Source organism: Salvia splendens, chromosome 3 (assembly GCF_004379255.2).
Source record: "Salvia splendens isolate huo1 chromosome 3, SspV2, whole genome shotgun sequence".
In the NCBI taxonomy this organism is placed as follows: domain Eukaryota; kingdom Viridiplantae; phylum Streptophyta; class Magnoliopsida; order Lamiales; family Lamiaceae; genus Salvia; species Salvia splendens.
The window spans coordinates 18,739,744-18,766,443 of record NC_056034.1 but is presented as its reverse complement, the minus strand read 5'-3'; the positions used below and the strand labels follow the sequence as shown (position 1 = coordinate 18,766,443).

General features: G+C 37.0%; 2 protein-coding genes and 1 pseudogene across 6 annotated transcripts; 1 reads left to right on the top strand and 2 right to left on the bottom strand.

Annotated features, from left to right (window-relative positions):
- Nucleotides 1-2,291: 2,291 nt before the first annotated feature.
- LOC121793509 (signal peptidase complex subunit 3B-like) lies at nt 2,292-5,745 on the bottom strand. Its single transcript, XM_042191528.1, has 6 exons — nt 5,423-5,745; nt 5,276-5,323; nt 3,517-3,579; nt 2,962-3,015; nt 2,681-2,767; nt 2,292-2,596 (listed from the first exon to the last, which is right to left on the bottom strand). Exons 1-6 carry the CDS (start codon nt 5,546-5,548, stop codon nt 2,471-2,473), a joined length of 504 nt encoding a protein of 167 aa, XP_042047462.1. The 5' UTR covers nt 5,549-5,745; the 3' UTR covers nt 2,292-2,470.
- A 1,537-nt stretch (nt 5,746-7,282) lies between these two features.
- LOC121795351 (protein translocase subunit SecA 1-like) lies at nt 7,283-11,552 on the bottom strand. 5 transcript variants are annotated; one of them, XR_006049454.1, is made up of 6 exons: nt 11,371-11,552; nt 11,144-11,292; nt 10,607-10,768; nt 9,091-9,206; nt 8,109-8,448; nt 7,283-7,632 (listed from the first exon to the last, which is right to left on the bottom strand). XR_006049454.1 is itself a non-coding variant. In XM_042193876.1 (5 exons), the coding sequence occupies exons 1-5, from the start codon at nt 11,546-11,548 to the stop codon at nt 8,442-8,444; spliced, it is 612 nt and encodes a 203-aa protein (XP_042049810.1). In that variant the 5' UTR covers nt 11,549-11,552; the 3' UTR covers nt 7,878-8,441. The 5 variants fall into 5 exon arrangements, 2 of the variants coding, with proteins under 2 accessions (XP_042049810.1, XP_042049809.1); XR_006049453.1 differs by having other exon boundaries at nt 8,109-8,201; XR_006049455.1 differs by lacking the exon at nt 7,283-7,632 and having other exon boundaries at nt 7,878-8,201; nt 8,315-8,448.
- A 2,457-nt stretch (nt 11,553-14,009) lies between these two features.
- LOC121796693 lies at nt 14,010-25,845 on the top strand (annotated as a pseudogene).
- The last annotated feature ends 855 nt before the right edge of the window (nt 25,846-26,700 follow it).

The following is a 26,700-nucleotide window of genomic DNA, read 5'->3' as shown; positions in this document are numbered from 1 at the left end:
TTATTCTTTTTAGGTTGTCACAAAATAGTTAAATGGTTCTTTTTTCACAACAAAATTTATTTGTTCTCATTCGTTATTCTTCATTTCTCTTTCTCACTTTATTCTGCCTCTACACTTTTAAACATTGGATTTTTAATTGGCGTATCAAAATGAAACATACTCCGATTATCTTGAGATGGAGGTAGGAGTACTATTTTTGGAAATGGATGCATCCACTAACTTTATCTCACACATTTTTATTAGCAGTATAAAAAAATACTCTCTTCGTTTCTTAAAAATAGTAATTCTTCCTTATTTGGTCTGTTTTTTAAAAATAGAAACTCTTCATTTTGGGAAATGGACCCACAATCTACTAACATTAATTCCACTACTTTTTCTACTACTCTCTTACTTTACCTATTTTTTCTCATTCTTTCTTTTACTTTACCAATTTTGCATTAAAACTCTTGCCGTTTCCAAAGTTCTTATTTTTAGGAAACGGAGGAAGTATAAAAAAATACAATCTACATTCTACTAACTTTTTATATCTTGTACTTTTAAAATTTAATGTAGAATCAAATCGAGCCAATTTAGAGCACCCATAGTAATTAGGCCTGATTAACCGATTCTTGGGTACCAGGAACGGGAACCGGAACCGGCCGGGTAATTGAGGAACCGGGAACCGGAGGACCGGTTCCAGTTCCGGTACCGGTTCTAATATTTTTCAAAATTTTCGGTTCCGGTTCTACCCGTAACCGACCGGTTCTTACCCGGAACCGGATAATATATTAATTTCAGATTTTTAATTTTAGTTTTAATAAAATTTAATTATTTTACTTAAACTAAAATTAATCCTAACTTCCTAGCCAGCAACCATGGCGTACATATTTTTCATTTGATATCTACTCATTTTTTGTATTCAATTGAGTTAGAAATACATCAAAAGAATGTGCTTCAAATATAAATTCGTTTGATATGCTTTCAATTACTAACATATTGTATAGTTTATCCAATTTTTTTCGATTAACATATATAGTGTATATTTTGATACACATCTATATCGTTAAGAAATATACGACAAAATCAAATACTACTACTTTGAAATTATATTGATATATAAGCCTTATATACACATAGACTATATACATACGTGGGTGAAAATAGGCTAGCATATAGAAAATTAAAAATAACAAAACTACTACTTTTGTGAATATCTCAATCATTGAAGTAATCAATTTCACGACTCATTTTTCCTTCTTAATGTTTTATTTGTTGGAAGGTATTTTGCTGAGTGAACACGAATAATAATGTAATAAAGATATTAAAGAATTGAAATTCCATAATCTGTGGACTAGGCTTAATTTGTATACCACTTTTGAGACGTAGTTGGGTATAAATCACATGATTAGTGGTCAATAACTATATTTTTACTCCATGTTAAAAGTTACTGTTTTATTTTAGATTTTCAATATTTTGATTTGTATTTTTGTGTGTTTATTTAAATTTTTTGGCATTAATTGTTATATTCTAGATGTTGAATTATTTAAATAAATTTAAATTAAAACTATAAATCAGTTCCGGTTCGGAACCGGAACCGACCGGTTCTTACCCGATCGATTCCGAACCGGATCCGGCCGAGTCCGGTTCCGATTCCAGATTCATGAAAATTTGTAACCGGGTACCCGGTCAACCGGACCGGGTAGAATTGAAACCGGCCGAATAAGCACGCCTAATAGTAATGCCCAGAAAATCAGTCTCACTTTCCGCCAAAACCCATTTTCTCATACCACGTCAATATTTTTAATTTCAGCCACAACATCTGCATTAAGACAACTCCATTTCTAGCCACGACTTATTTCACAATTTTTAAATTTTTAATTTTGAAAATAAATAACATAGATTAAATTATCAATACATTTTGAACAAACATTAAAATCACCATTAATTTTCTGCTCCGAAGACGCAACGGAAGAAGAATTTCTGTCGTCGAAACTCACTTACAATAGAAAGTGAGAAATATAGAATAAGAGAAAATGAAAATGGGAATGGTAACATAGGCAATGAATGGGGATATTTGTAGAAGGAAAAAGGTAATAAAATTAATTAAAAAATAAAAAAAAAATGAAAAGCAAGTTGGGGTGAAATTGAACATGCAATAAGGCTGGAATATTTTACACTTAAATTTGAGCATATGGAGATAAAATGGTGATCAAGATTTATATTTTACACTTAAAAATGAGCATATGGAGATAAAATGGTGATCAAGATTTATCATCACCCACCTACCTACTGAAATACATTTGACGCGAAACTCATTCAACAACTTAGCCAATCACCTTTTCACTTTTTAGGGTCAAATAACTGTATAGCAAACTCAAAGATAATCTTAAATTACAAGTTCTATAAGTAGTGAAAATCCACAAAAATGTGCTTCTTTTTCGAATATCACCTTCTTTAAAAGCTAAAGTTAGACCAGATATGGAAAATTTGATCATCTGTAGGCCTCAGGCAAGCGGAAGCCGGTCATCACTATTTTATCAGCAAACATCTTGCCAGTCTTCGGCATAACATGCCAATGCAATGTCAAGTTGAAGTTTTTACCACGTAGATTGCTTCCCTATATCAAAAAATAGGGAACAAGCTCTGGTTAAACTTAACTAGGATAACACCTCAATAACCAAAGTAAAAGAGATGAACTCACTTGATCAATGAAGCGATACTTGTTAGTAGTGTGAATCCAATATTTCGCGTGCTCTTTGGAAGGAATAATACCATCCCACAAAGAGACCTACAAAAGAAAACATACATATCCCTGTCACCGTAAGGAAATGAAAATTGTGATCTTGCGCGATAAAGGCCAAGACTTGAGAGAAAAGTGTACACCCTTGGAACCAGTAACTCAGAATGTCATCAATCTATGCCAACTATATTTTATAAACATATTGATCACAAAAGAAAAGTCAGCTAACAGCAGCCTTGTACCTGGTTTAGCACATTTTTGGGGGTTTGATATTCAGCCGCTAAGAATACGAATACCTACAAAAAATCAAGATGAATAGTTCATAAACTCTGAGTTAACTTTAATAGCAACAAGTAGTTGGAAATTCAGTAGCAAACTATGATAAATTATGCCTAAATTAAGGAGCTAGCACGTAGCAATAGCATTGGGTTTTCTAGCTTGGAAATTCTGAACTTATGAAGAACAGAGATGCACAAAAACATAATATAGGAACAAGTTGGAAGTAAAATAATTGGAGGTGTCTAGGTAATTCTCAGGCTCCAGTACCTTTACATAGCTTATAGTCAAGCAATAGTATAGATTATGCAGAAAAAGTTCATAGCAACTGAACTGTGCAAATGTATACATGATAAAAGGCCAATGCTAAACCAATCTTCATTATATATAGAAGACAGAAAATAAGGTACAAATCAATCAAAGCTGACGGTTAAAGGGATTAGAAGATCCTCCCCCAGCTAAAAGTTAACAAAAAACAGGAGAACACAGGGCTATACTGAATATAGTGAAAAAAGACGAACCTGCTTTGTGTTCCATGTAAACAATGACCCCAAATTTGCTGATATATTCAGAGTCAGGCTAACCTGCATGATGTTGAAATCCTCGTTAAACAAAAATGTAAGACACCAACACTTTAATTGTTTCTCAAAATGAAACCAAGAAACTGAGACAATTTTAATTTGTCATTAGCACAGGGCATCAAATATTGCACTTGTTTATCAAATCATAGATCATCTTATCAACACCAGTCCACATACCCACTGAATAAAGGAGGAGCTGATGGCAGGGTGGCCCATGGCTGGAAGAGGAGAGCCAAAAAAAATAGTGTTAAGAGAGAAAAGTCCCTAAGGGGGCGTTCGGTTTGCAAGATTGTATCTTGAGATTAAATATGTAGTGTGTTTGGTTCATGAGATAACCCAATCCTAGATGGATAATCATGAGATAATTAGTCATAGCTAACCCTCTATGACTAAAATAATCTCACAACTCAATCCTAGATTATATCCTGGTATTATTTATCTAGGAAACCGAACACCACCTAAATGCACTATTTTTGTACTCCCTTTATTTTGGCTGATGTAATGTTCAAATTGGGGGAGCTAAGATGATAGTTACGAACAGGAAACACCACAGAAAGGGGCCAAGTGTGAAGATGAGCACACATTCACCAAGCAGCAATGTAAGCCTTCGTTAAAACTCAACTAGCAGCCAAATCAAGTTCTCTTGATTTATATAGATTTGCATATGCATCATTACTGGCATCTTATTGACAAAGCTTGGATACACACATTCACCAATCATAATCTTATTCATTGTGTTAAGAAAAACAGGTTAACTTTTGCATCACAAGGTAAACCATTATACCAATATTAATTATTAAGATATCGAAGATATATCATGGTTTGGATGTCAATGTAATACGTAAAATAGTGTGTGATTCACTTTATGAAATCAAATTTTCAGGTTAAAAACCTAAAACAACCTGAAACTGCTTTCTCAACTTTCACCTAAAAGTACATGCTTAAAATGTAGAATATCATATTGGGGAGTGGAAACTGGCACTATTATGTCTTATTTAATAGACAGCCTTTATGCATCAAAAAGTACTATTCCTGATATGGTAGAGGACTTGTTGAGAAAATTGCTCCCACCATATTTAGTTAAGTGATAACCTGCTCCATCAAGAGTGAGTTAGGAGTATATAGGATACTTGACGAGTCATTTCCACTTAGGCTGGTCCTAATATATGAGCAATGGCTACCCCCTAGCAAAAATTGGCGACTAACTCATTAAGGATTCATTCATCTACATGTTAGCGTGATACTAGATTTTAACAATAAAGAAACTAATATGTATAACTAAGTCCCATCTTCTTGGCAAGTTTCATAGTCTAAAAAGGTTGATCCATGAGTCATTGAGAATATCGGGCCTTTTATTTCAAGGTAAATGCATCTAGACTTTCAGAACAGGTTTTTCATAGTAACTAGATTAATCTTTAGGATCCACTAATTTTTCCGACATCAGTGACAAGAAAACACATGAAAAGGGAGAAGATGGGTGTGGAATTACAGGTTGACAATAGGACTACAATTGCATGATCCGCTTAACATAGCTAGACCTTTTTGTTGGCCAAAAGCTGAACAATTTTACAGCAACAAAAGCCTAAATTTCGTAGTCGAGCATCAGTTTCTCATTTAGAGACAGATCAGTCCACGCATTAGACAAGATAGAAGAACGATAATAATTCCTTCAAACTATACTCCGAAATGAAGGAATTACCTCATCATCACCGTCCGGTTTCTTCTGGAACCAATTGATATTCAACACCTAAAACCCGCGCGGATAAAAAAAATCAGGGCCAAAACAAAGAGAAACGCTAATCCAATTAACTAATGAAAACACAGACGAACCAAATTAAAAGTTAACCTGAACTTCGGAGGTCGGCGACGGCGAATTGAAGTTGTCGGAGACAGAGGCCATGGCGCACATTAGCGCGAGAATGGTGATGGCGAAGGTTAGCAGAGCGTTAGCTCTGTAGCTGAACGAGTGCATGATGATCTTCTGTTTCAATTTACGGCCGTCCTTCACAAAATTGAAGAGCAGATCTAGAACAAAAAAGGGGCGTCTGTGGACTGAAGAAGATCAATGGGGTTATGCATTAATTTACCACATTTATAATTTAAACCTACTTAATTTCTAATCTGATTATCGGCCTCATGATAATAACAACTTGTTTTCGTTTAATATTTACTTTGTATTAGGACAGGACATGGATCTCTCTTGAATTCAGATTTTAGGTACTGAAATCTCGGAATTTTGGATTTCACAAGATTTTTTTTATCTTATTGGTATTAAATTTATAACCGGTGTGAAATGCAATTAATTCTTATATTCGGTGAATTACGATGAATATGATAATTATTTTGTGGAATGAATTGTTTTCATATTATTATTATTATGTCTCCCTCACTCAAATTTAATAATTTGGAGTTTGGTTTTGATTTTTCCTACATTTGGAATTGTCAAAAAGAATTAATGATTTAGCCTTTTACAAGCTTACCTTTAAGCCATGTTTGGTTGACAGGAAAGTAAAGTTGGCAAGGAAAATTATTCCTGGGAAAATGAATCCCGGGAATATGATTTCTAATAACTTTACTTTCTCGTGTTTGGAAAATATCAAGATTTGAAAGTATATATTTGATTTAAACACTAAACTAAAAATATACTTATCATTTTTTATTTATAAAAAATAATAATACATATTATTTAATAAATTATTAATTACAAATGATAATAATTATATTATTTTATTTATTATTACGATGGATAGTTTAAATATGGATTATACATCATAATATATAATAATATAATAATAAATATTATTATTATTATTATTATTATTATTATTATATTTACTTAATTTTTAATTGAATAAATTTTACAATTTAAAATTTCACAATTTAAAATTTCACTACAATTTTATTGTTAATTACTAATTTATAAATTAATAATTATTATATTATTATATAATTATAATTATATTTAATTATTTAATAAATTATTATTATTATTATGATAATAAAAATAAAAATAAACATTAATAATATAGTTGTAATTATGATAATTTGAATTATAGTTATTTATTATCCTGAAATTAAGTATGGTTTATACTTTTAAATTATTTTTAAAACATTGTTATAAATAATAACAATGATAATAATAATAATAATAATAATAATAATAGTAATAATAATAATAATAATAATAATAATAATAATAAACTATACTATATTGCATTAAATAGGTAAAAATCCTAAAACTGAGAAAAAGAATACCTAAGAAAAGTTAGGATTCAGAATCCTGGAAAGTTGTACTAACTTTCTTTGTTTCAGTATTTTGATTACTTTCCTAGTTTGATTAAAAACGGAAACAATCACAGGAATTTAAAATTTAAGGAATCAGATTACTTTCCCGGATAGAATCCTGACAACCAAACTTGGCCTTAGATTATTGACATTCTTGATATCTATCCGCATTTACAATTTTTTTCCAAATATACTCGGTTCGATTTTCAATTCAGTTGTCATTTCATTTTAGGTGAATATATAGTTATTGATACTACTTCTATTTACAAGTGAAATTATAGTTACACAAAGTAGTTCATAATATTTTTATCATTTTGACAAACCATGGTGTATCAGTCCCAGCCAGGACATTGATAATAGTAGTAAATCATTTCTGGTGAATAACATAATACGAAGCATGCCAGAGTTCCAAAATCAAGCAGAAATCGAATATTTTATCAAATGATTTAGCACTAAGCATTACTCAGAAACAGGTACTACAAGAAATCAAATCAAAATTAATCAAATATACAAACTTCAGTGAAGTTTAAAACATGCAAGCAAAAAAAAACAAGAGATTTGGTATGGACTGTACAGATCCTGATGAGAAGTGGTCATAATCTTACAAGTATAATCTGTGTATAGTTACCACTCATACATAAGCTGGTGATTGATAATGGTGTCTCATGGCAAGCTACTAGGCCCCTGCTTCTAAAGGTGCCAACATGTCTATGAAATATGAATCGACTACTCGGAAAATCCCCATGTAGTCATCCAAGAAGAAGCAATGCACTAAAAACAAATGATGATACCGATCAAACACACGAAAATCCAATCGTGCAAAGCTTCTAGTAATGTTTTAAGAATTCAAATGTGCGCTATGATGAAATGATCAAATCCACGCGTGTTTTAAGTGGTAAGTTGATTCATGAATGCAATCGCAATTGTACGTTTGGAAAATCAACAGATTACTTAAATAAATGAACAAAAATTTGGTCTATATTATGAAATACAGTTCTCATTCAACTCAACTCAAATCAAATCAACTCAGCTTGCCGTTATTAAATATTGTGAAAGTACATAAAAAGAAGATACTACAACAAAGATGAGATAGGTCAAAATTGGATCCAAAATCTCAAACAAACTGTGAATATTTATTGGAGATGAGCCCTAAAAAGAATTGTTTATATTCTAGTCCCATGGCCAACCCACACTTCCGAAGCAAGTTGTGCAGAAAGAGAATAAACTGTGCTCACACCATAGCTTACCATTATGTTCCTAATTCAACCTTTCCTTTTCCACTTCTCCCTCAACTCAACAACCCAAGTTGCTCTCAACTGCTCTTGTCCTTGCCGCAGCACCTTCAAAAACCAAACCTAATCAGCAGACTCCAACATGACCATATTATATCACATGTTTTGATTCAAGGGCGAAAAAGAATATGCAAATAGAAACATGGAATGAATAGTAGTACTCTCCCACGAAGCTGGAGAAGGAATTGGTCAAGTACTTCTCAGAAGACTCAAGCCAATATGAAAAGTATAAGACTGATTCTTTTGAAACATGAGCGGTTTAACATGTTGGGTCCCCATAATGTCTTCTCACTTCCTGGAAAATGCCAAGACTATTCTAAAGACCAAAACTGGATGTAGTTGTAAAGAGTAAGAGCAACTAAGTCCCGTTCTATATTGAACAGGAAGCAACACAACATAAAAATAATTCTTAAGGATCTTCTTTGGAAAAGAAAATATCATTATTCTTAATCTAGATGAGTGAGACAACAAAGGGTGACAGACACCTATAACATCCATCAATCTAAGCTACTGCCTAATTCAGAATCTCAGATACACTGCTTTTGTTTAAGGTATTGCATCCAAAATCAAGTTGAAAAAACAAACCAAGCAATCGAGCATAAATATGAAAAAACTTAGTACATTAGATCCAGACCAACAGTTTATCATTCAACATCAGGTATTAAGAACAAACACTTTCCTAACAGCTTATGCCAATCCAATAAGAAGGAAATAAATTCCGAAAGCCACTATAGCAAGTCAGAGCTAATATTATTGTAAACTAGTTTAGACTTTAGAGATTGCAACATTTATGCTGGAATTCCAATAATTGGTCTTGAAAATTAGACTTTGGAGGTTTGTAGCATAAATATCCAAGTTGCAATTTAATAGTATATCCTAATAAATTATTCATTAAGCATGGCCATATTTTCTAATACTCCACAAAATAAGAAAGTACCTCTTGTACAACTTCTTAGAACCACAGGGGCAGGGTGAATTTCTACTTGTTTTCCCACTTTTTGCCATGTTTGATCTTGCAAGATCCAATGCAGATGATCCCATCATTTTCTGGATCTGCAATTATTAATACTTAACAAATGAATAAAATAGCACATTTGATGGATCAAGAAAAATAAGCCATGGGTAAAGGAACAACAGCATTACAGCAATCAACATTCAACACCTTGCCCCTTACTTTATACAATAACATAAATCAAACAGATAAGCTTATATGCAGTATAGTCAGTAGCAGAGAGATCATAAAGTTCTTCTTTGCTCTTATGCGGCCAGCACCCAGCACCTGAGCACCAAACAGGGGCTCTGCAGCAGGCTCCTGTATTCCTTACTAATAATATCTTAATTACTAGTTTACACTACTTTTCTACACATAAAAGCATGAAGTTTCTTGAAATGTAAATTAATCAAAATAATTTTATGATATTAGAGTCTATTTCAAATAACAGATGGCAGATGGGCATCCTATGCATCATATAATGACCACCTAGTTTAGATGGTGCATAGCATTGCTGATAATGGCAAATGTGGGTGGACTAAGCTCTGCCTAGGCTATTTTACAATAATGAGTATTTTTGCTACTTGAAACTCAGTAATGCATGTTTTTCCTGTACCCTCTTACATAATTTACTCTACTCCATGTTTTGTTTTATTTGTGTCTTTGTTTGATTCAATTGCAAGATTAAATTTTGCTTTGCTATTTGCCAGTTTCATTTCTTTTGGCTAACTCTAAGAAACATACACCCAGGATACCATAAAAATCCATATATGATTTAACTCTCCATTGCTAGCTAAACCCCAATTCCAAAAAAGGCAGTTTTACAAAAAAAAAGACGTACTCCTCCTTATCTTAGACCCTACTTTATTTAGAATACCTACAAGTATCACCCACTATGTTCATCATGAAATCATTGCTGAAACCAACATATTATTCAAAATCCTGTTTTTCTACAGTCAGATCTCAAGTAAACAAGGAAAGTTTCAAACTTTTCATTAATGGTCAAACAAATGTAAGAGAAATCATTAATGCGTCAAATAGTAAGACACAAACAAACTAATTATTTTCATTAATAATAATGTCCAAGTTGGTAAATCATACTACAGACAAATAAATATATTTAGTCCTTATATTTTCCACCCATGATCTATAAATCACTAAATCAGAGCTGTTAAGAATAATCCTTTTTCAGAAACTGATAGCCTGCTTTGAATTATGTTCAAATTGAAGATTTTTGTTGATACAAACTTTTTTGCTGCATAGAATACAAGTAAAAATTTATGTCTGTGAAGGAGAATTTAGTCCTAGAAACTTGAATGTATCTACATGTATGTTGTAGACCAACCACGAAGAACTTCTATTTAGGCTTCGAGCAGTTAAATAACTCATGAACTTTTCAATCAATTAAAGATTCAATAGCAGCAAATAAAAATGAAAAAACAATGTGCATCATGATGAGCACCTCGGACATGCTCTTTGGGATAGGTTTGCCTTCAGCTTGAAGTTGTTCAAGCTTTGCCTGAGCTTGCTTGGCCCACGTAAACTTAGCTAAGGTATTCTCAACCTCTGCCAGCGTGCAATTACATTGTTTTGCTGCATCCTGCTTGTGCTTGGTTTGGATGTTCTACAAAGAATATAAAGGCAAATCAAAAGTGAGACACCATTAATGGACCCCCAATTTACATAATTCTCAAACAGCCTTCAGGGATAACCCTGTGTGACCTAATTTAGAACATTGAAGTAAGTCTAAGAATATCAATATATAACTTCAGCCCTTCAACTTCTGTACCTTGAAATTTTGAACAAAAAACATTAAAATAAGTGACAAAAAGTTAGTAGAACTCCTATGCAAATCTATCAGTTCCATGAAGAGACAAGGGGTAGTCAAATGAAGTTAATTTCAATAAATTCCTATGAAAAAAGAGGAATCCGAGGAACATATTCAATGGCAGGTGTAGTAATTCAACTAAAAAACCATATGAATTAATTATGAAGGAACCTCCCCAGTATTATCGACACCGCCTAGGTATCGAATTATGGCCTCTTGCTTCTCAAAGGCATCGTTAAAAGTGGCCTCACTGCTTCGGCCAACTACGAATTGCTTCAAAGTCCCCAATTTCCTAGCCTTCCTCATCTCCTCCGCAAATACTGTAGGCATATTACAGATAAATAACAAGATCTGTATTTACATAAACATTAGTTTTGGTTGAGAGGGGAAGCACTCACGAAGAAGGGTGAACGACTGGGCCGATTGTGAGGGTGGGGGTTCGGTCTTCTGGCCGGTAAGAACTCCTTTGACCTTGTCCATCCATGAGAAGCTGAGATGCGGCGTCGTAGAGATGTGGCGGAGAGTGGACGAAGAGAGATTCCGGCAGAAGGGAGATGAGAGAATTGATCGGAGCATTATGTATTCTGTTCACAAAACATATGATTTATTGCTTCGGTTTAGACTTTAAGAGCATCTCCAATGGCGGACGTCCGGTCGGACATCCGGTCGGACGTCGCGACGGGCGACCCGGACGTCCGCCATTGTGGCGTTTAGGGTCGGATACGGACGTCCCGTGAGGACGTCGGGTGTCCTCGGACGTCCCTGCGACGGGCGGGCGGACGTCCGCCACTATGGCAAGGGTCGGACGTCCCGCTCGGACGTCCGAAATTTTTTTATTTTTTTTAAACCCTATATATACGGCTCGTTGTACTTCATTTCATTTGCATCACTTGTTGTTAACAAGTTTCTCTCTTCTTTTACTACAAATTTCATTTCTACTTTTAATGGAGAACGATAGGAACTCCCCGGCTACGAGCGAGTCGCAGACTCCGGCGTTTCCCATCGACCTGGAGGGAAACGTCAGCCGAAATGCGACAACGGTACCGGGAATGGGACAGATGGGGGGCATGGGTGGGATGATGTCCCCTTATATGTACAATTGGATGGGACAGATGGGTGGTATGGGTGGTATGATGCCCAGGGCAGCCGGGATGGGAGGCATGACCCCAAATATGATGATGCCGGGGATGGGGGGCATGACCCCAAATATGATGGGGGGCATGACCCCAAATATGATGATGCCGGGGATGATGGCGGGGATGATGCCGGGGATGATGCATGTGGGAGGGGGTGGCAGGGGCCCTGAACCACTAGCGGACGATGTCTATCGGCCGGTTGTGGATATGTAGTCTACTGATACCCCTTCCACTTATGTTCCGGATACTCAGTTCACCGGCATAGACACTTTCTCTTTTGAGGAGTTGGGGATATCTCCAGTCAGGCAGACGCCCGATGATATGAGCGGGGGCAGGGGGAAGGGACGTGGCAAGGGCAAGGGGAAAGCCCCAGGGTCTTCCTCACGAACGGTGGCAGAGGAGGAGGATGAGGAGACCGGAAAGAGGACGATCTGGAGCCAGTGGGAAAACGTCGCGCTTGCGAAGGCTTGGATTGCAATTGTCGAGGATCCCTATGTCGGTGCCAACCAGCATATTGACAGACTGTGGCATCGGATCGCTGAAGCCTACCACACACACAAACCGGCTGGGGCGAAGCGTCGCCTTCCCGAACAGTAACGGAAACAGTGGGAGCGATTGAGGCCTAAGCTTAGTCGATTTGCTGGCCTCTACCAAAACAACCTCCGCCAGGCAAGCAGCGGTATGTCCGAGGAGGATGTCCGGAACCGTGCCTTTGCTCAGTACCCTGACAGAGCCTTGAAATTCAAACAATTCGACCAGTGGGAGGCCTTTCTCGTGGTGAAGGATTCCCCAAAGTTTTGTGGGGGAGTCGAATCGGGCTGGGCGAAGCGGACGAAGATCAACGCTTCCGGTGAATACAGCAGCAGTGCTGGTTCGCACGAGCTCCCGGAAGCCGACAAATTGTCCCCGCTACCGCAATCAGACTCTCGCCGTCGTCGTCGCCCGGTTGGGCAAAAGGCTGCGCAGCGGAGGGCTAGGGGAACCAGCGGCGGTAGGGGGTCGTTCGAGGTCGAATCGGAGGCCCCTGCTCCCCAAGAAGATATCGACCGCCTCGCCCGCGCTCAGTTAACGACAAGCTTGGTCCGGACCATGCATAGGTGGCATAGCACGACCGATCCGCTGTACAAGAGGATGCTGAAGGATGTCATCGATGGATGTCGGCGCGATTTGGGGATGCCCCCCATTGGAGATGATGGCGCCGAGATTAGCGGAGGGGACGACGGGGGCGGCACGGGCGACGGTGATGGCACGGGCGACGGGGGCGGCACGGGCGACGAGGACAGCGCGGAGTGAGCCGGGGATGTTGGATTATGTATTTTTCTTTTTTTGAATGACTATGTATTTTGCTTTTTTTCTAACTATGTTTTTTTTATGTTTTATGAATATGTATTTTTGCCCGTATTTTGCTTTCCCGTATTCCGTGTCAAATTTATATTTCCGTTTTTACGTAATTAAATTATTGTGATTTTTTTATTGCGGGATGTCCTAGTGGGAAGGGCGGACATAGGAGGGGATGTCCTAGTGAGGTGGCAGTGGGATGGGAAGTCCTAGTGACGTGGCAGAAGATGTTTTTGGGATGTCCTAGTGGATGTCCGCCCACTGGAGATGCTTTAAACCCTTCTTCCCCAATGGGGTTTAAGTTATTTTCATAAAATAAATTACTAATAAACTATTTTCTTAAGAGCATCCGCAATGGCGGACTTCCGCGCGGAATTTCCACGGACGTCCCGGAATTCCGTCGCGCCACGGATACGGAATTGGGCTGAGGACGTCGCAGGTCCGAGGCGTTCCACGGGGAATTTCGTGCGGACGTCCGCCATTGCGTTGACGTGGCAAGCGAATTCATCTATTTATAAATTTGTCTTTTGCATAGAAAATCTTCATGTATAACGTATAGTCAAATGAATTCTTCAAGGTAGTTCAAATTGGTGGCGGTGAGTCGGCGCGCCTCCTACTATAATTGCTTGAATTGGTTACCAATTTTATGTTGATAACCAATTCAATGTTGATAATACTATGAATGTAATACAATTTTTTATTCTAATAATAATGTATTTTTTTAGTAATTATGTATTTTTTTATAATGAAGTACGTTTTTTTTAAAATAAAGTAATTGCATTTTTTCCGTATTCACGGCGAAATTTTAATTCCGTAAATTGTTTAATTTCGGAAATTGTATAATTTGTGAATTTGTGAATTTTTTATAATGTGGGAATTCCACGGGGAATTCCGCCACTGTGCAGTGAGAATTCCGTATGACGTAGCAGAGCAGTGGAAAATCCTTATGACGTGGCAGGAGGTGTTATTGGGAATTTCACGGGGAATTCCCAATATTAATATTTAGTCTTAAAATGGGCACATTTATACAATTTTAATAAAATGAGAAACAATATTAATATGTAGTCTTAAAAACCATAAATATACTACTATAAAATAACACTTTATTAAACAACTAAAAACATATACTTCCTCTATTTAATAAAAATATAGATATTTGAAACGACACATATTTTAATGCATAATTATTAAAGGAGAAGAGAGATAGAAATAAAAAATAATTGGAGTATGTGGCTGCTGGGATTCGAACTTAGGTCTCCACGGCCACAACATGAAATTCTTACCACTAAAGGCACTTTATGTGTAAAAGAGAGACGCATGTGTGTCATGCGTTTTACCCTAAGATGCATGTGCGTCGTGCGTCTTTTAATTAAAATAAAAAAAAATTAAAAGACGCATTACGCTCATGCGTCTTACCCTAAAACGCATCACGGTCATGCGTTTCATTAACGGGAGACTTCCAAAGCCGGAATTTAAAAAAAAGCTCAGTACACTTATAGAATGTAAAAAAACACACTAGAACTAAAAAAGAATTAACCCTATCAAGGCCAAACCCTAATGGCATTGAGTTCGATAATTTGTATTTGGATATGAATGGTGTAATTCACAACCCCGAAGGCAAGGTAGCTTATTGTTTCCCCATTGGAATGCCATTTTTACAACGATTTCTTACGTCATTTGGTTTACTGAATCATGTGAGGTTGTAGCATAGTTCATGTATAGATTGTCTGGCTTTTCAAAAGGTATTATCAGCAAGGATATAATCATGTATGACTTGTAATATACAATGTTGCAGAGTAAAAGATAGTATCGTTTGCATCTTTTTTTTTTTCTGAACATGCCTCACTATGGCCTCACTATGCGTTTCAATATCCAGACTTCTGTGATTATTGTAAAATAGTAGTACTAAAATTGGCTGCAGTAATATAATCATGAATTAAATGCTACATATCAAGGTTGATTTCTGTCTTGATGTCTTCTCTAGAGATTGCTTTCTTTTTCTAGAGTCAGGGTAGTAGAATTTCGTATGGCAAAGACCGGAAATGGTTTAAACATGTTACATCATTGACTATATTCATATCATTTAATAAAGTTTAATTACATTGACCATGTTGTATCATTGGTTCGTCCAAGAAGGCTCCTTTATTTGGCAATTGGTAAGCCTAATATAATAAGATCTCTACTCAGGATCAAGCACAGTACCAATGTTCTTTCCTTTCAACAGATGGTGTCGCTCCCAGGGCTAAAATGAACCAGCAAAGGTCTCGTCGTTTCAGGGCTGCTAAGGATGCTGCTGCAGCTGTATGCATCCTGGATTTTATGCACTTAAGTAAACTTTGATATTCATGTTAGAAATTCAACCTCTGTATCCTATTTTTTTTATACCAGGAAGCTGAAAAAGACAAGTTGAGGAAAGAGTTTGAACTTGAGGGGGAAAAACTATTGCCAAAAGGAAAGACTGAAACATCTGATTCAAATGTTATCACCCCTGGCACCCCATTTATGGCAGTGCTCTCTATAGCACTTCAATACTATGTGCAGTCAAGGTTGAACCCAATTCCTGGATGGCACTTTCTTAAGGTTTGTTTGAAACTATCTTATAGGGTTTCCTGGTTGTATCTCAAGATGAGATGAATCCTTCTTGTGGAGTGATTCTTTCTATTTGTTTTTGGGTTATATTTTTTGATCTCAGGATAACATGTCTCTCTTTATATATTTACAAGGCATTGAATATTTTTGAAGGTTATTCTTTCTGACGCTAATGTTCCTGGCGAGGGTGAGCACAAAATTATGTCTTATATTCGTTTACAACGCAACATTCCTGGTTTTGGTCCAAACACTAGGCACTGTCTATATGGACTGGTGAGATTTGAGAAACAATTAGCTTATTCTTTCTTGTTCTTCTCTTTTTCTTCTTACCTTCATGTTTGTTTTGCATTTTGACAAGAGACATTCTTAGGCAAAATTCCAAGAAAGGAGTTCATGACAAAATGTATCCGCCATATGGACCCTGAAAATAAAACTTTCCAGCCATGGTATAGACGCGATAAGCTCTCGCGTGTTTTAAAGTGAAACACGCATATTCCTCTCGCGTGTATTAAAGGAAAAACGCGTCTTCTTCTCGCGTGTTTAAAGAAAACACGCGACACGCTCTCGCGTGTTTAAAGCAAACACGCAACACGCTCTCGCGTGTCTCCCTTGGTTCAAAATACGTCCAGAAGGCAGAACAGACCCCAAACACGCGAAGAGCAGCGGCGAAACCAGCGAAAATCGGTGAAAGCAGCGGGCTAATCCCATATTTAGCTCTCCCATTCCAATTTGAAGTGTTGTTAGGTAAGTTTGAACCCTTATTTTCGAATTTTATTGGTATTTTTTAGGTGGGTATAATAGTTAGGGTTTATGGGTTAGAAAGTATTTTGGTTCAATTTAGTTGAATTTGGTGTTGAATTATTCAATATGTTTATTTTATGTTGAATTTGGTGTTATTTTGTTGCATTTGATCTTAATTTGGTGAATGTGATTGATATTTTGTTGAATTATTGACTTTGGTTTTGAATTATTGATTTGGTTATGAATTATTGAATTTGGTTGAATTATTGTTGAAATATTGAATATGGTTGAATATGGTGTTAATTTGTTGAATTTGGTGTTGATTTGTTGAATGTGGTTGATATTTAGGTTTTGAATTATTGAATTTGGTTTTGAATTATTGAACATGGTTAAATTTTGATTATATTAGGATGTCCCGATATGGACCAGAAGATCCTTCTGTTTTGCATTATCAGCACAGTCATATATCGCGCAAGGCGTGGGCAGGCCAGGAAACAGCCTCTTTCAATATTCGGCGCTTTGAAGGACATTTCTGGGAAATCGATAATCATACAAACAACACTCCATGTGCCTTAATGTAAGTTTGTTGTTTCCTCTCATTTGTGTATTTAATGACAACATATTTAATTGATAACTTTTGTTATTGTAGGTGGACTGGCTCCTATATGATAAACAGAGCCCCCAAACATTCGGTTCGACATTATCGTGAACAATTGTCATTACTCCAAAATAACCAGGTAAAATGAATAATGTTTGATATATATTTGGGTAATTTTAATATAAACTTGTTATTGTAGTTTATTTGGATGCCCTACGTGGACCGTCAATTGCCAGACTCCTGTCTCGATATGAACAACAGTTGGAGATCTGTGACGTACATTGTGTGTTGGGCTATTGTAGAAGCACATGAACCTGAACGCGTGGTTAGACAATTTGGAGGCACGCCGTTCATCCCGGAATTGCGTGATTGGGGTTTCAATGAAACTCACTTCAAAACCAATCGGCGTGGAAAGGCTAAGACGAACTGGGCTGTGCAGAACAAGGCCTACATCCAATATTGGGAGAGAAGGTCTGAGTTCGACATCCCAATATAAACTCACAAACACCATTAAACCTGCAAAATAAGTGCGACATAACATCATATACTACAAATTCAACATACTTAGATAAATATTGAACAACATTAAAATCGAAAATTCAATACCAAGTTCAATGCCATAAACCCTAAATCTATACCTAACTAACATATAGCAATGATAATTGAAATTAATAGTCAATAATTACCTAACACCACTTAAAATAGGAATTAGAGCAACAAAATCACGGATTCACTTCGATTTTCGCCGGCTAGAAACGTTGGCCGTCGCTGAGAGTGAGAGATTGAGCGAGCTGGAAGTGAATTCGCGAGTGGAAAGTGAGGTCTCTGCCGTTTGGACCAGAAGTTGTGTCTAGCTGAAACACGCGAGAGCGTGTCGCGTGTGTGTCTAGCTGAAACACGCGAGAGCGTGTCGCGTGTCAACCCAAACACGCGAGAGCGTCTCGCGTGTTTAGTTAAAACACGCAAGAGCTTCATGCGTGTTTCACTTTAAAACGCGCGAGAGCTTCTCGCGTCTATACCATGTCTGGAAACTTTGTTTTTCATGGTCCAAATGGCGGATACATTTTTGCATGGCGTCCTTTCTTCGAATTTTCCCGACATTCTTATATATATTTTAAGTAGGATGCTGGACCTGATCATGCTCTCACTAGCTACTCATGAAGTCCACTTTTCAATACTGAGGGAGGTTAGTTGCTATTGCATCCGAACTAAATGAAAATCTCTCTTTTCTGCTGAGGGAGGTTAGTTGTTAATGTTTCTGAACTGAATGGAAATCTCCCCTTCCCCTTATGTTGCAGGTGACCAGGAAAAATGCTCTCTCTGCGGCCAAGCAGGCAATCTGGCAGCTGAATGTCGTGGAGGATAGGGCTGGCAATTTTCGACACGACATGATAATCCGACACGAATCCGCACGAAATTATTGGGTTATGGTCAAGTCTTATTGGATCTGTGTCCTTATCGGGTTGACCCATTAAGAACCCGATAATTTCGGGTTGGGTTCGGGTCAGATGCGGGTCAGATACGGGTAACCCATTAAGAAATAATATTATTATTTTTATTATTATTTAAAAAATATATATTACTTTAATTTTTTAATTTCTTATAAATTAGGTTTAAATAGTATAAAATGAATTTTAATTGTGTAAATTAGGTTAAAAATTAGGTTTAATCGTGTAATATCAGGTTCGGGTTGTTATCGTGTCGTGTCAACCCATATTATATCGTGTCTATAACGGGTTCGTGTTGGGTGCGGGTCGTGTTCTGATTTGAAGGTAGCAAGTCGGGTTCGTGTTCGGATTTACAGTTTCCTTAACAAGTCGGGTTCAGGTTAAATCTTATTGGGTTGGGTCATTATCAGGTTGACCCGATAACGACCCAATCCGCACGATTTGCCAGCCCTAGTGGAGGAGCCAATGGTGATGGTACAAAGTATGCAGACGACACTCCCATTCACAAGAAGAAGTATCAGGTTACATAATTGAAGGCTTAGTCAAGCTCTTTTACTCTTATTGTCTCATAGTTCCTCCTGATTGGTCTCTATAATTGATTTTTATTGTGGTACTTCCATATTTTGTTGCCAGTTTCTCAATTTGCGAGAATACTTGGGATATGAGCTGAATATTCCAAATCCTCCATTTGAAATTGATTTCGAGAGACTGGTGGATGATTTTGTGTTCGTATGCTTTTTTGTCGGCAATGAATTTCTTCCTCATATGCTCACATTGGAAATTAGAGAGGTATATATGAATTGAATCTAATGAATACATTGCTCTCCTGTGGACATCAAGCTTGTCAACTATATCTATTATCCTAACTCAGGCATTAAGTGCAGATTCAATCAAATATGCCCTGCTATATATTACTATATCATCTTACATGCCTACACATGATTTATTTATCAATCACGTGCCGTGTTCCCACCATTAAGTTTTTCGTTTATATACTTTTTCAATCTATAGGGTTAGGGCAGGCAATTTTTGACACGACACGATAATCCGACACGAATCCGCACGAAAATATTGGGTTGGGGTCAAGTCTTATTGGGTCCGTGTCCTTATCGGGTTGACCCATTAAGAATCCGATAATTTCGGGTTGGGTGCGGGTCGGATACAGATAACCCATTAAGAAATAATAATATTATTTTTATTATTATTTTAAAAATATGTATATTAATTTAATTTTTTATTTCTTGTAAATTAGGTTTAAATAGTATAAAATGAATTTTAATCGTGTAAATTAGGTTGAAAAATAAGGTTTAATCGTGTAATATCATGTTTTAATCGTTTAATATAGGGTTCGGGTCGTTATCGTGTCGTGTCAACCCATATTATATCGTGTCGATAACGGGTTCGTGTCGGGTGCGGGTCGTGTTCGGATTTGAAGGTAGCAGGTCGGGTTCGTGTTCGGATTTATAGTTTCCTTAACAGGTCGGGTTCGAGTTAGGCCTTATTGGGTTGGGTCGTTATCAGGTTGACCCGATAATGACCCAATCCACACGATTTGCCAGCCCTACGTAGGGTGCCATAAATTTGCTCATGCTCGTATATAGAAGGGAATTCACTTATCTTACAGATGCTGGCGAGGTAATCTGATTATATTTTAGCATTATTTAAGCATGTTGCGATAACACACTTCTAGTATATTTGCATCCAGTGCTAGTCGATGAAAATACACAGTTGTTCCAAAAGATGAAATTTTAGAGTGTATGCGTACAAAATTCAATTAGCATTTGAGCCATCAATGCTTGACTACCACTTTGACCCCCTCCAACTCTCCACCTGTCACTTTCCTGCTACTGGGTCAATGCTGCCACCTACCCTGTCTGACTCAATGCGCTAGACCACCTAAATGAAACATAAATGATGCATGTCATTCTTTTGTTGCCTTTACCTGCAAAGACATAAATGAAACAACTTCACACCTTTTAAGTACTTTTGGATTGCTATTTGGATATTTTAAGTGGCTTATTCTGAAAATATGAGAAGTTTAGAAGGCTATAACACTTTTTGTTGGTGTAGCAGTTACTTAATGATGTCCCATATCATTTTGATAAGCTAAACCGTTAATAATGCATGCATATGGAAGATACTCTCCGTCCTTTTTTAACTACAAGATGATATTCATGGCTGCGTGTCATCTAAACTTTTCCGTTACATAAAAAAGCCTCTTTACTTTCTTTTGACATTAGCTTTCTTATATCTATTTGTTTTTAATGCTAATAAGGTATTCTTTCTAGTTAACTTATGACCCATTCCAATAACTTTGATACACCTTGTTTTACCAGGCATATGAGAATAATGAAGAGATGAAGCAAAGAGCAAGGGGACAGGCTAGTCAAAATCCTAATGCTTCAGCAGGGGACAAGGTACTTCCTATGTTCAGAGTTTGCTCGAACTTGTATTTTATTTCAGTTCTTGACTGGTGACTTGAGCTGGTAAGATTAGAGGCATGGTGCGGCCTGTGATGTCAATGTCAGAATACCACATGCTTTAATGCCCTGTTTTGGTCTTAACTAGTCTTACATGTTGATTGTCTCTTGTTTTTGTCCTCCCTCTTACCCTCTCCCTCATGTTCAATGTCAAATTACTGTTTCCAATAAGTTAGTAACTAGCCAAATGATAATGCATCAAATATAGATAAATCTTATCACAAATTTGAAAAAATTTACGTACAAATTGATTCTTATCTCGTACTCATTTTGTTAGGGCCTATCTGCAGAATTTAAATTAATAGTAATACTCCTATAAAATTTGTTAGAATTCACACTTTAATAATAGTAAAAGGTGTACCATAAACAATGTCATATCCAATTATAGATCCTTTGGTTATAATGGAATTGGATAGCACTAGCAAATTAATTGCTGGACTATGGAACATCGAAACTACTAATTGTCATACTTGTAACGTGGGCGCTATTATGCGATAATCGTGAATTCAAAAGACAATCTTGTCCTGATTTATTGAAGACAGTGATTCGCCGTAGTTTTAATAATGTCCCAGCAGTTATATTTTATGTTTAGCAGAGGTCTGTAATTTTATCAATTATTCTTCAGTTTGCTATCATGTGTTCTCCGCTGGTGTTTGGAAATTCAAAATATTTTCTTTTTGTTGATCCATCTGTTTGCATGTATCAAAGTAGTGGCTTATATTAATATCATGGTGACTCTTTTCTCTTTAACAGGTGAAATTGGGGGAACCTGGATATAAAGAAAGGTATTATTACATCTGATCCGCAGAAGATTGATGAAATACGATCAGATGTGGTAATTTCAGTTCTCTGTTACTTTGTTTAGCAGTTTCGCTTCACTTGTCGCTACTCTTTTCACTATAAATCTACACAAGTTTATATTTTAAATATTGCAGTAAGCATCAATTGCTCCATCGACAACTTTACAGCTGGTTTTCTACCAACACGGGAACTCTATAGAATTATTTCCCTATTCTATATAATCTCTTAAAGTTTCTGTATAATATTGCATTTCTTTTTATTTTCATATCCTCTTTCTTCCTTGACAATTTTCAGATTTTTTTTCCTTTTCTTAGTCTTCTTTAAATATTGTGAGAAAAACATAAAATCGTTTAATCCAGTGGAGAAGGGGATCAGTTGCAATGTGTTTAAGAGGTTTAATCTCTTATGCCCATCTGCGTTTATGAATCAACATCAACATTTTTTCAAATGTTCTTCATCTTTGTTGTGTTACCTCAATGTTGTTTCTACTGCTCTCCCTGAAAGGTACAGAAGGTTGATGTCTGATCCTGCATCACCTATTGTTGATTTCTATCCAAATGGTAGTCATTTATCTTTTGAATACTGCCCTTTTCCGTATACTCCGTATTATGTATTTTGCTCACCATACTTTTTTTTTTCTTGTGGCCAGATTTTGAAATTGACATGAATGGAAAACGCTTCGCTTGGCAGGTATTTCATATCATTAAAATATCGTTTGCTTCGGTGACCAGTTGTATCCTGTCTATTTAACCAAAAACTAATGTCTTTCATTTGCCGAAATCTCTGGGTGTTGCCAAATTACAATTCATTGACGAGAAGAAATTGCTTGCTGAGACCAAGAAACTTGACGAAACTTTAACGGTCTGTATGATTTGCATCCATTTGGTCTCTAATAACTAGTGATTAATCTATGAACTTAAAAGAAACAATTAGTATGTTGAAAATATAATTAAATTTTGAACTGAAAAGCTAGAGATTTACATATGCCTGCCTGCCCTCTTTGTGTAGATCTTGCATGAATAATTAGTGATTTAGAATAAAACACTACCTCCTTCCACAAAAAATAGTCTTAGTTGTGGACAGCACGGGTTTTTAGTGCAAAATTTGTAAAGTAAGAGAGAGAAAAATTGGTTGAAGTGTTGTTAGTGGAAAATGAAGCCCACCCCATTAGAGATAAAAAAAAGCTTATAAATAGATAGATACTACTACTAATTTCTGTGGATGACCCAAAATGGAAAAACAGGGTTTTTTTCGTGGATGAATGTAGTACTATATGACAGCAACAATAAGTTGAATTCATTTAATTCTCAAAAGTTGGATGAATGTGGTACCATGCTACGTGTTGATACAATGGTTGGAAAATAAAAATGCTGAGCCATCTTCAGTTTTCATTTAGGAGGAAGAGCAATTTCGAAATTGTGTCATGTTCGATTTGTTATATGTTCATCCTCGTCACCCTTTGGCTGCTCAAATAGCCATCTACTATCGTCTTTCTGGCATTGAAAAATCCCCATGGCCTGTTGATGCAGTTGCGAGGTTAATCTGTATCTATTACTATGATGAAAGTTTATCTTATACATCAGTTTTCTGCAATGTTGATTCTTTTCTATTGTCTGGTTGTTTCAGTGCTGGAATGAATGGATTTTTGTGGTTAACTAAAAGGAATGACTTGAAAAGGGTTATCCCTTCTCCAGCCTTGTATGTGATATGAGCCCTTCAACCTTATTGTTTTTGCAGATTACTGAACTGGACCCTGAATGAGCGTACTCTATTTTTTTCAGAAATGTGACATATCTGAATCCAACACCGCATGCCCACACTCCAAAACCTCCTTCTGCTGGTGTAAATATGCGTGTACAGGTATGATTCAACTTTTATGGCCACTTCTCTTGGTCATAGATGCATAGGCTGAGGCTCCATTTGGTTTTAAAGAAGATGTGGAACATCATTGGAGAGGAACTAAAATTCTATTTGGTTGCACAATTCTTTGAATGCCAATTTCTACTTAGAGAAGAATTTTCTTTGAGTTCTGTAAAGATAACAAATTCAAATTGGAATTATGGCATAATTACTTTTCTTGCCATTCAACCACCTTAGCCATCTCATCTCAAATTGCTATCTTTCTTTTATTCTCAGCGAACTAAACTTTTTTTATTTTAAAACAAAATGTTGACAGTATAATTGAAAAAATGAGCAACAAAGTTGAATTAAATTGAGAAGATGCGATCCACACACCATAACTAGAATTTGGACTGCCCTTTCAGTGTAACCATATCTATGTGTTTGAATTTTGAAAGATCTGATATTCGGTACTTTTCGTTCAATGTATCTTGTCTTTTGTTTTATCATAGTTTTCTGTCGAGTTGCACTAGGGTTTGACAGGCCAAAGTGTGTGTTTACCATTGTGCAAGCATCCACTATCATGCCAAACGTTCATCCCCGTCTTCCTTGTTTGTATTTATATTTCTTTTTTTTTTTTTCCGCATAGGCATGAGTTGGTCAAATGATGACACAGTTTACTCTCTCTTTTCCATTCTGTATCTAATTTCATATTTTAACTGCAGACAGTTAAATCGTTTGACATAAAACCTGCCCCAACATTATGGCATGAAGACAATGGGGGAAGGCACCAGCTAGGCAAAGAAAGGTACGACTAATTTATGCATACACAGCAAGGAATAGTGATTGCCGAAACTATTTATTCTGGGAGTCGTAGTTTTACACATAACATTAAGATTCATTCAGTGGTCTAAGGGTCCCTTTCTTTGCTGTGAACTTTAGATTAGCGAACCTTAATTCAAAATACCTTTTGGATCTAAGGAAATAAGTACGTGCTGCTCTTGTGACTGGTTTAGTTCCCTTATCACGCTTGTCTGTATCGTACACAGACCACAGGTTTCTAGGGCGATATCTGGTCCTATTTTGGGAGAAGCTGCTCATCGCCTGGTTCACAATACGTTGAACATAAAGTCAGACCGCACAAATTCTTTCAATTTCCACGGGAATCATGTGGACCACCTGGGTATGAAATGGGAGTCTCAGAGATCCAAAATTATCCGAACCGCCATGCATCTTATAGGCCAAGAGCAGCCGTGCCATCTGGGTATGGCCGGTATGGTTATAACGAACAGGGATATTATAACGACCCAAACTCTTTTAGTGTCCAATACAGCCCTCACACTCTGATGGGAAGTGCTCCATACGGTGGAGCCCTAAATAATTTGCAAAACAATAGGCCAATTTACAACGCGCAAGACAGATACTCATATCACGAACAGCATCATGACCTTAGAGGCGGCATGTCTGCATTAACTATAGAAGGAGGTTCTTCCAAAGGCAGGTCACTTGCAGGATATTCTTCAAGATCGCCAAACTCTTTTCAGATGCCACATACCGCTGCTCAACTCTCACAGCAGACAGGTCCACTTCTATCACCACTTCCTAAATGGATCAGTAAACGTCCAGACGGGGCTACAGACATGTATTATACGCAACAGACTTCAGTAGCAGCAGGGCAAGGGGAACACTCTTATCAGGTAAAAAATAAGACTGGCTCAGAACGTCGCTGATTCACAAGTCCAGCAGTGATGTAAACTGAACATGATATATGCCAATGCGATCTAGTTAGTCTCTGATAGTAATGCACCTGTAATCAATTGGAGAGGTGCAAATGTAAAAATCATGGATTAAATATGCCCGGTCAATGGATTTTGACCAAATAATAAATATGACGAGACATTTAATTTTGTGAAATTAAATGATATAGTGTTGATCTACATTTTACGTAGATAAATGTAGTATATTCACTTTTTCAAATCCGATTTCCGGTGAGTGAGAAATAGTCGATTAAAGTTGGGCATAATTAGCTTTTAATTAAAGCTTGGAGTTTGAGCTTAGGAAGTAATTAACTAGTATTAATTATCCCACATAGGAGAAGTAATACATATTTTAATGTGTTTAAATTAAGTGACTTTATGTTACTTAATAATTATAGTGGACCAAGATGGGTGAAAGAGCCCACAAGCGCGCCGCCGCCCGCCCGAGCCCGAGCTCGTGGTCGCGGGCCTCGGGCCCGATCCCGATCTCGATCTTGGCAATTGGTCTTTGGGTGATCTTTGGGCTTGGTGCTTGGCCCAAACTAATCTTTTTAGACCACCGCCGAGTCAGCAATCCAAGTGGCTTGACACATCGTCAAGCGAGGCACAGTCACGGCTGCCACATAAGAAATCCACATGCTCCACACGCGAAAGCCACACGCCTGTAACCGACGACGGTTACGAATTTGCCATGATGAGCCTTCAATGGCTTGGTTGACCCTGCATGGTGGTTTGGCCTATAAATAGGCTAGTCATACCACTGCATTAGACACAAAAACAAACATTCTCTGTATTCATAAGCTCTCTCCCTCTCTCTGCATTGTCTTTCTGTCGAAGCTCTGCCCTCTCCTCCATCCAGTTAGCCGGAGCTCTGCTGATAGCGGTGCTGCTTCACCAGAGACGTAGCCGTTTTACCTTTGGGGACGACACGCCAAACCGAGAGCACTACCGGGGCGTATCTTGTCTTGCGGGAAGAGGCCTCCTCGACTCGGCTAATTCAC

What these genes read in the sequence shown, in the direction of transcription:
- LOC121793509 (XM_042191528.1), bottom strand. Translation starts at nt 5,548, where the DNA reads ATGCACTCGTTCAGCTACAGAGCTAACGCTCTGCTAACCTTCGCCATC. An exon ending in CGCCGACCTCCGAAGTTCAG is followed by an intron (nt 5,324 to 5,422) that starts GTTAACTTTTAA and finishes CGCGGGTTTTAG; the next exon opens with GTGTTGAATATCAATTGGTT. An exon ending in CCAAAAATGTGCTAAACCAG is followed by an intron (nt 2,768 to 2,961) that starts GTACAAGGCTGC and finishes TTTCTTTTGTAG; the next exon opens with GTCTCTTTGTGGGATGGTAT.
- LOC121795351 (XM_042193875.1), bottom strand. Translation starts at nt 11,548, where the DNA reads ATGCTCCGATCAATTCTCTCATCTCCCTTCTGCCGGAATCTCTCTTCG. An exon ending in CCAGTCGTTCACCCTTCTTC is followed by an intron (nt 11,293 to 11,370) that starts GTGAGTGCTTCC and finishes ATATGCCTACAG; the next exon opens with TATTTGCGGAGGAGATGAGG. An exon ending in TCTAAGAAGTTGTACAAGAG is followed by an intron (nt 8,202 to 9,090) that starts GTACTTTCTTAT and finishes TGGTTTTTGAAG; the next exon opens with GTGCTGCGGCAAGGACAAGA.